Raw genomic sequence first — 9,749 nt, 5'->3', positions numbered from 1 at the left:
GAGAAATTGGGGGTGCCGCCGGGGGGCTGCGGTCTGCGTCTCGCCCGGCTCTCTGCCGGGACCTGCCTGACCGTCATGGTCCCGGCCGGCTCCTGCTGCAATGAAAACTGACAATTAAAAAATGGCTGCCCCCATACTGCAGACAGTTTTCTGTCTGCAGTATGGGGGCAGACATTTTCTAAGAGTCAGTTTTCATTGTAGCAGCAGGAGCCGGCCGGGACCGTGACGGTCAGGCAGGTCCCGGCAGAGAGCCGGGCGAGACGCAGACCGCGGATGCAGGTACGGGTAACAGGGGGGGGGGGGGGGGGGGGGGCTGGTTAGGTTTGTGCTGGGGTGGGGGGGGCGCCGAAAAAACGTGCGGCGTGGGGGGGGCTTGGGGGGGGGGCGCAAAATAGTTAGTTACGCCCCTGGGTGGTTGACATTCTTTAGGTCGACCCATGAAAAAGGTTGAAATGGCTTTAGGTCAACAGGGTCATTAGGGCGACATTGGGAAGATCAACATGGGGTTTTCACTTTTTTGTCTCGGATGTCGACACAGTCGACATTGACACAGGAAAAGTGCACCGCGTCCCCTCGCATGGCTTGCTACACTCGCCATGCTTCGGACACGGTGACTCGCTACGCTTGGCACACTAATATTTTCTTCCTCCACGCCCTAGTGGATGGTAGGACATGAAATACCGCCCGTCGGCACAAAAAAAAGTTAAAAACCCATGTAGACCTTTTGACTGTCGACCTAATGACCCTGTTGAACTAAGGCCATGTCAACATTTTTCATGTGTCGACCTTTTGCATGTTGACCTAGTGACTGTGGCCCTTATTCAGATCTGATTGCAGTACAAATTTGTTTGGAAAATGGGCAAAACCATGTGCACTGCAGGTGGGGCAGATGTAACATGAGCAGAGAGAGTTACATTTGGGTAAGGTGTGTTGAAACTGAAATCTAAATTGCAGTGTAAAAAATAATGCAGCCAGTATTTACCCTGCACAGAAACAAAATAACTCACCCAAAATCTAACTTTCTCTGCACGTTACATCTGCCCCACCTGCAGTGCTCATAGTTTTGCCCATTTTCCAAACAAATTTGTAATGCGATCAGATCTGAATAAAGGCCTGTATTCCCTCTGTCTTTCTATGTCTTATTTTGACTGGTTATACCCCCTCTGGTGGTTGGAGATGCAGACACATGTCATATAATGAAGGGATACCATTTATTCCTGCCGTATCACTGTCCCTGCTGAATGAGAGTCCTGCTAGGCCAATGACCATAGGAGTGCAGGCCATTCTTTTATTTCTTGTCATTAAGACTTCTGTTTTTATTTTATTTAACTGCATAGGGAGGTGGGTCAGTATGCTGTGGTGGTGCGGAGCGAGGAGGGTCAGTATGCTGTGGTGGTGCGGAGGGAGGAGGGTCAGTATGCTGTGGTGGTGCGGAGGGAGGAGGGCATAGGCGCCGATTCTGTGGGTGCTCAAGGGCTTGAGCACCCACGGAAATTCTTGGGCACCCACTGGCGGCCGCACCGCCCCCCCCCCCCAGTCCCGCTGCGCCTGCCGCACTGCTGAGCGGTAAGCGCAGCGGTTATAAAATAAATTATACCATACCGCCGCCGCGGCCAACTTCTATAGGACACTTGTGACTTCCGCCCTGTCTGAAACCCCCCCCCCACCCGCGCACACTTGTTACGCGTCGCGGCGTCATGTTCCTGCCCTCCATAGCCGAGGGGTAAACAACTTTCCCCTCCCTCTCCTCCGCCGGCCGGTTAATACACGCCCCCCGGCCCCGCGCACACTTACGCCACGCGTCACCATCCTTCCCGCCTTGCCATCGCCGAGGGAAGAAAGACCTCCCCCTCCCTCACCTTCGCGCGCCATTTTGCAGTGCAGAACAACAGCCGGAGGTAGGACTCTCTGAGAAGGGTCTAATGATTAGGCCCTGGCTGGCCCCTACTATAGCCAACTCAGTCTGTATACTGTAAATTAAATCATTTTAAAATAGTAGAGATTCGGGTGCTAAGCGTTGCTGCATTGCAATATGGGGAGATTAATGGCAAGAGAATCAGTGTTAGACAGATTAGACTCGAATCTGTCTAACACTGATTCTCTTGCCATTAATCTCCCCATATTGCAATGCTTAGCACCCGAATCTCAAATATTCTAAAAAGATTATTTCATTTATAATTGATTATTTGCCAGGCCCAGATTGCTACTTCAAATGAACCAGTATAACTTCCCCAGGGGTGACCAAGTCAAGGTGCTTGACTTTTAGGTATAATAAAAAGTTAAATTCTTTATTTTAGCATATTAAAATACCTCTCGAAAACTACTGTGACGGAGCCGCCGCTGGAGCAGGACAACAGGAGACGATTCAGCAGGTTTCAGGACCGTGGACAGAGGGTGTGACTGTAGCCTACATTCTACAGGTACGTTAGGTGGCTTATCTATCTATTTTATCTATCCATCCTGTCTCTATCTATCCATCCTGTCTCTATCTATCCATCCTGTCTCTATCTATCCATCCATCCTGTCTCTATCTATCCTGTCTATCTATCTATCTATCTATCTATCTATCTATCTATCTATCTATCTATCTATCTATCTATCTATCTATCTATCTATCTATCTATCTATCCTGTTTCTATCTATCTATCTACATCACGGTGCCTGACTTTTAGGTATACTAAAATGTTCAATTCTTTTTTGCAGCATATTAAAATACTTTCCAGCAACTACTGTGACCGAGCAGCCACTGGAGCAGGACAACAGGAGACGATTCAGCAGGTTTCAGGACCGTAGACAGAGGGTGTGACTGTAGCCTACATTCTACAGGTATGTTAGGTGGCTTATCTATCTATTTTATCTATCTATCCTATCTATCTATCTATCCTGTCTATATCTATCTATCTATTTTATCTATCTATCCTGTCTATCTATCCATCCTGTCTCTATCTATCCATCCATCCATCCTGTCTCTATCTATCCTGTCTATCTATCTATCTATCTATCTATTTATCTACATCATGGTGCCTGACTTTTAGGTATACTTAAGTGTTCAATTCTTTTTTGCAGCATATTAAAATACTTTCCATCAACTACTGTGACCGAGCAGCCACTGGAGCAGGACAACAGGAGACGATTTAGAAGGTTTCAGGACCGTGGACAGAGGGTGTGACTGTAGCCTACATTCTACAGGTACGCTAGGTGGCTTATCTATGAATTTTATCTATCTATCCTGTCTGTCTATCTATCTATCTATCCTGTCTATATCTATCTATCTACATCATGGTGCCTGACTTTTAGGTATACTAAAATGTTCAATTCTTTTTTGCAGCATATTAAAATACTTTCCAGCTACTACTGTGACGGAGCAGCCACTGGAGCAGGACAACAGGAGACGATTCAGCAGGTTTCAGGACCGTGGACAGAAGGTGTGACTGTAGCCTACATTCTACAGGTATGTTAGGTGGCTTATCTATCTATTTTATCTATCCTATCTATCTATCTAGTCTATATCTATCTATCTATCTATCCTGTTTCTATCTATTTATCTACATCAAGGTGCCTGACTTTTAGGTATACTAAAAAGTTCAATTCTTTTTTGCAGCATATTAAAATACTTTCCAGCAACTACTGTGACGGAGCAGCCACTGGAGTAACACAACAGGAGACGATTCAGCAGGTTTCAGGACCGTGGACAGAAGGTGTGACTGTAGCCTACATTCTACAGGTACGCTAGGTGGCCTATCTATCTATCTATCTATCTATCTATATATCTATCTGTATCAAGGCACATTCACCAGACAATCGAGTCTGGTCTAATAAAATAACTTATTGCAGCATTTTAAAATGAATCAGACATTTCAGCCCATATATATATATATATATATATATATATATATATATATATATATATATATATATATATATATATATACACACACACACACACACACACACACACACACACACAACAAAAGAAGAGCAGCACTCCAGCCCAGTATATCCAGAAATTCTTTAGTGAAATATGTGGCAAAACTGCAAAGTTTCAAAACACGTTAGTGTAGAAACGTTGCAGACTGTTTTACCACATGTTTCACTAAAGAATATTTGGATATACTGGGCTTGAGCGCTGCTCTTCTTTTGTTGGATGTATATGACACAGTTTCTGTGTATTGCGGGCACCTGCAACATATATATACATATTTTGTATGTGTAACAAAATCATTGATCATCCATATATTCTTTTTTATCTCTCTGCTTTTCACTTGCATTTCTGCTTCCCCTCTCTCATCTCTGTGTCTCTCATATCTCTCTAACCCCTTTCATTTTCTTTTTCTATTGTGTAGATGAAGACTTTCAACTCATTAATTCCGAGCACAAAAATGGATAAATTTCTAATTAAAAAAACTAACCCACCAAGCAATGTCGTCGCAACTTCAAGTTCCTCTAACCCACCAGGCGATGTCGTCGCAACTTCGAGTTCCTCTAACCCACCAGGCAATGTCGTCGCAACTTCGAGTTCCTCTAACCCACCAAGTGATGTCGTCGCAACTTCGAGTTCCTCTATTGCCTCGAGCAGTGGCCAGTCAACCACCAACAATGACTTAAATTGCAGCAGCGAAGATGGACCAAAGAAGGGACGGACTTGTCAAGCTAGCTGGAAAGTCAAATTTCCGTGGATAGTTTTTGAATCTACTAAAAGCAAGGTATTTTGCGAGCTTTGCACTACAGCTAAAAATATGGGTGCTCCACTTCCAAAAACTACACATGATCAAGAATCATTGAAAGCGTTTGTACGTGACGGCTTTTCCAGCTGGGCTAAAGCACTAGAGCGTTTCAGATCCCATGAAAAATCTAATCTCCATCGTGCCGCTGTTTCCATTGTTTCTGCTGCTAATGCCGGTGTTAATATTGCCACTTCTATTTCTGCTGGTAAAGAAAAGCAAATGGCTGATGCAAGAATAGCTTTGTTGGCCATTCTGTCATCTATCCAATATCTTTCATGTCAGGGAATGGCCATTCGCGGAAAAACAGATGAGGAGTCCAATTTGCACCAGATGCTATACTTGCGTGCTCAAGATATCCCACAGTTAAAGTCATGGTTGGCTCGCAAAGACAGTAAGTGGCTATCCCATGATATCCTAAACGAGATGACTGAAATTATGGCTCATGATGTGCTGAGAATGCTAATTGCGGAAATAAAGTCTGCAGAGTTTTTCTCTGTGATTATGGACGAGACAGCCGACATTACCATCAAAGAGCAGGTGTCTATCTGCTTTCGTTTTGTGAAGGAAAATCTGGAGCCAGAAGAACTTTTTTTTGGATTTTATGAGACCTCAAAAACAACATCTGATGCACTTTTTCAGCTGTTAAAAGATGTGCTGGTGAGATTTTCACTGTCAATCACCAATTGTAGAGGACAGTGTTACGATGGCGCATCAAATGTTTCTGGTATTCGAACCGGTCTACAGGCTCGCGTACAGGAACAGGAACCCCGAGCACTGTACATCCATTGCACGGCACATGTTGTCAATTTGGTGGTTCAGGATGTCGCACAGAACATTCCCGCATGTCGCAAATTCTTAGCACTTATTCGTTAAAAGATAACACTGATCAGAAATTCATGCAAGAGACTCACCTGGTTCAAAGAGTTTCAAGACAAAGACGCACCATCTTTGAGACCTCTGTGCCTGACACGCTGGACCATGAAATCGGCCTCATTGCTATCCATTTCTTCAAACTACAGTGCGATAATGGATTTTCTCGAAGACTTGAGTGTAAATGATAATGGTGATGCAGGAGATAAAGCCAATGGTCTGTTTTTGCAACTTCAGAAATTTAGCACCTTTTTTTTATTAAAACTCATGCTGAAATTCTTCTTGCGCATGGAAACCGTCAATACTGCACTCCAGAAGAGACAGTTGCACCTTCAGAGAGCTAGACAAATGATTGACACACTCAGGGAAGACATATCGCATCTTCGTCAAGAAGGATTCACAGAATTTTGGGAAAGTACCACCACAGCAGCACATGACCTGAACTTGGAGAGCCCAACAGTCCCAAGAGCAAGAAAAGTTCCTCGACGGCTGGAAGATGGAGGTGTGCCTCTGCACAGCTTTGAAACACCAGAAGCTATGTACCGACAGCAATACTTGGAGTTAATGGATACAACATCAATGTCCCTGGCTACCAGATTTAGTCCGTCAGCTTTCAAACACATGCAAGATGTTGAGGCTTTTGTAACAGGAAAGTGTGACTGCAAAAGCATTATGCAGTTCCATAGGGATGATTTCGATGAGGTCAGGCTGACACTGCATCGTGATATGTGCGTAGATATAGCAAAACAACGAGGAGTTTGCCTAACTACTTTTCAAGATGTAGTGGATTTCCTTAAAGGCAACCAAGGCGAACCCTTGAGATGCATGTTACCAGAGATCACCAAGTTAATGAGAATCGCTCTGACTGCCCCTGTCACATTCTGCAGTTCAGAAAGGTCATTTTCAAGCCTTCGGCGCCTTAAAACATATTTGCGGTCTACAATGGGGCAAGGAAGACTGAACCATGTTGCTTTATTGAACTGTCACAATACTGTTGCACGTCACAGAGATCTGGATGCAATCGCAGATGAATTCATCATTCGCTCAGCTACAAGAAGAAACACTTTCCTCCTAAAGAAGTAGCACCAATGGTGAGTGAAAAACATCAATTTTTTTTATATTTGTAGCTATGTAGGTATATGTATTGATTTATTGACTGTATTTTACTGCGGACACACTTGCATGTTTTCTTTGAGCATGTCATTTGTTTTGTTTGTCTGCAATAGGCCCGATGTAGCCTATACTGTTCTTTTGCTTTCAGTGTATCAGCAGTGTCTCACATAGGGTTGCCACCCATTCCGGATTACTCCGGACAGTCCAGTAACTTAGACTGGCGTCTGGAGTCCAGACGGATGGCTTCCCTGGACTATACATAGTCCGGGAATGATCCCCCTGCCTGCCCGGCACGCACGCACCACTCTCTCCGCTTGTTATGATTTTGCCTAGCGTTGCCCGCGGCTATGATCGTGACACAGGATGCGTTGGGGGGGGGGGGGGGGGGCGGCGCAGAGTCATGAGTCAACGTATTTTTGCCTAAGTGTAAGGCTGCAAATTAAATCATAGCTGTGCACATGGGTGGGATTTCCATGGGCTGGGCGGCGTTTACCTGAGTGCTGGGCTCCGGACATATGTAGCCCAGCAATCAGTTCTGAATCGGCCTCGAAGAACAAATGCGCTGAATAAAGTGTCTCCTGCTCCCTCCCTTGACATTTAAACCCTGTCCATTATGTAAATATCCTTTTATATGAAGCAAAGTCTTTCACCTCCTTAAAATCTCTTGCTCTTTGGGAAAATAGCTCAATGTGTACGCACTACACTGGTGACAGATATATCTATCTGAGATTTGGGCAAAGTCTTTTGAAATGAAAATCTCCTAGTGTGTATGCGCCTTAAGCAGGAATACGTATGGGATTTTTCTATAGCACAAGTACAACTTTTTTCCTATTTATTTATTGTTTCCAGGTTCCTGCACAGACTCTGCATACATTTCCATCATGGTAGAACTCCGTCTTGTGGCTGCAGCCTTCATCTTTTCTCTATTCTGTGAAACTTGTGGTTAGTTTAGTGTTACCTACAGTATTTCCACATAATTATCATTGCTGATGTGTGGAGTTGGACAACTACCAGTTATTAACCACAACAGCAACACTGGAGAGAAGGTGCAGAGAGGATCATTGGTAGAGAGGCAAATGTCCAACTGGCTTGGGAGTGTTTTTTATGTTTGCAATTGAATCTTTAATAAAATGACTTCGGGTAGGCACCGCACTCCCCTCTGTTTGTGTTTAAAGGTAGGTGCTGCTGTGTAGAGGAGGTGCACCGTCCTTAGTACAGACTGTAGAATATGGTATAATACAGCGCTCCGATGTTGATGTTACCAAATGCCCAATTATTCCTAAAAGTCAATCAACCAGAGGTACAATCTACATGAATATTGAATGCATTTATTATGTTGTAAATCAATGTAAAAGTGTGCACAATAAATGGTGGTACAATAAAAATGCCCTAAAGTTTGCTAGAGTCTTCTAAAATTCGTGAGTGGGATGGATAAGACGCCAGCTTATGTCATTCATGCGCACTCGCATGTGAGGGGTCGGGCGTCCCAGTTGTACCAATAAATCAAGATGGTACCTGTTAGGTGTTAATGCTGGGAGGTGAGTGTTCGGTCCCCCTCGTTGGACTGTCGGTCCCACAATGGTCATGGCAGAGATGGTAATGCTCACCAAGGTCACAGGTGCTGGTCTCAGGGAAGTGCGTCTGCTCTGGCTGTCAGCCGGACAGGAAAGTGTGTCTGTTCGTGCTGTCCCCCGACAGTCGCTGCAGTGATGGTGGTGTTCACCTAAGGCACATGCGCTGGTCCCGGCAGAGCGCATCTACTCGTGCTGTCAGCCGGATGGAGTACGCTCTCAGTGACTGGTGCGCCTCACAGAGTGCGCGGTTCCCGTTGTCAAGCTAACGTCACTCCTGTGCGGTCCGCAGGTACCGTGAGCAAGAGCAGGATGCGATGGGCGCTGAGCCAGACACACTCTGCTGCGAACAGTGTGCAATCTGGAAGCAATCGCGTCTGCCCACTTCCCGTCAGCGGCCCCTCAGTGGTGTGGTGAGATCACGGGCTTGTACCTGCAGCACTTGTGAGCTCCCCACTGTGCGGTCTCTGGCCTTCAGCTGGTTGAAGAGAGATCAGTTCAGGAGCGCTATCACTTGTTTGCTCCCATGAGCCGCTGGATGCCTGCCCCATGCTCCTGCTTATGGTGATTGATGGCAGATAAGGTTATGTTGTGCTGGAAGTGTCGTATGTTGTGAATGCTGGTTGTCACTGTGCGGTCCCAATGCGTTTAGGCTTGTCCAAGCCTTTTTCAAGGCAACTCCTTATTGGGTAATGGGTGTGAAAAGTCAATGGTGGAGAAGGTTTTTTAGGGGGGGCAAGGAGCGGCGTCCCACTGCCTTGCCTCTTATCCGGCCTGTCTATTCTACGGTGGTGTGTTGCAGTTGTACCTGTTGTGCTCCCGCCACGCCACTGTCCGGTTCCTCTGATGGTATTTGTGGACCTGTACCCATACACTGGTCTGCTGTAGACTCGGTTTTCCTATGTGTCCGTTTTTATAATAAACTTTATTTGTCAAGGATTGAGCAAATTCACAGAATATTTCACATTAGCAGTAAAATAATAAGTTTAACTTGACAGGTTGCATTTGTTTGGGAAAAATGTATTCATTAATAAGAAAAAAAAAAGAACATGAATTGTGGAAGTAATGCTGGTTGCAGATAGATTCTTTTCTTAAACTGTGTCTGTGACCTGAATGCTTTACATGTTGGACCTTTTTGCAAACATTTATATTGACTCATTGTGTGTTTGAACACTTACTTTCAAATTGCTTGAATATGGATCTGTGCACTAGTAAAGTGTAGAAAAAGATGCTTTGTGTCATGTGTCATTTGTCCATAGCTTAAGAGCATAGATTTTGCCAGGTCTGAAAATATAATGGACATAGAGTTTAAAAAAAAATAAACTAATGAGGATGGTTTAAGGGGCGGGGCTTGGACGGGTCAAGGGGCGGGGCTTGGACGGGTCAAGGGGCGGGAATCTTGAGCACCCACCAGCAAAACGATAAATCGGCACCTATGGAGGAGGGTCAGCAGTGGTGCAAGTAGAAAAAA

General features: G+C 45.0%; 1 protein-coding gene across 1 annotated transcript; it reads left to right on the top strand.

Moving 5' to 3' along the window:
• Positions 1–5,638: 5,638 nt before the first annotated feature.
• On the top strand, positions 5,639–9,401 carry LOC146079428 (zinc finger MYM-type protein 1-like). The gene is made up of 2 exons (XM_083186212.1): positions 5,639–6,685; positions 7,557–9,401. Exon 1 carries the CDS (start codon positions 5,703–5,705, stop codon positions 6,675–6,677), a length of 975 nt encoding a protein of 324 aa, XP_083042338.1. The 5' UTR covers positions 5,639–5,702; the 3' UTR covers positions 6,678–6,685; positions 7,557–9,401.
• Positions 9,402–9,749: the final 348 nt, after the last annotated feature.

Source organism: Crinia signifera, chromosome 5 (assembly GCF_055691185.1).
Source record: "Crinia signifera chromosome 5, ASM5569118v1, whole genome shotgun sequence".
NCBI lineage: Eukaryota > Metazoa > Chordata > Amphibia > Anura > Myobatrachidae > Crinia > Crinia signifera.
The sequence above is the reverse complement of the archived record's forward strand: the minus strand, read 5'-3'. Positions and strand labels throughout refer to the sequence as shown.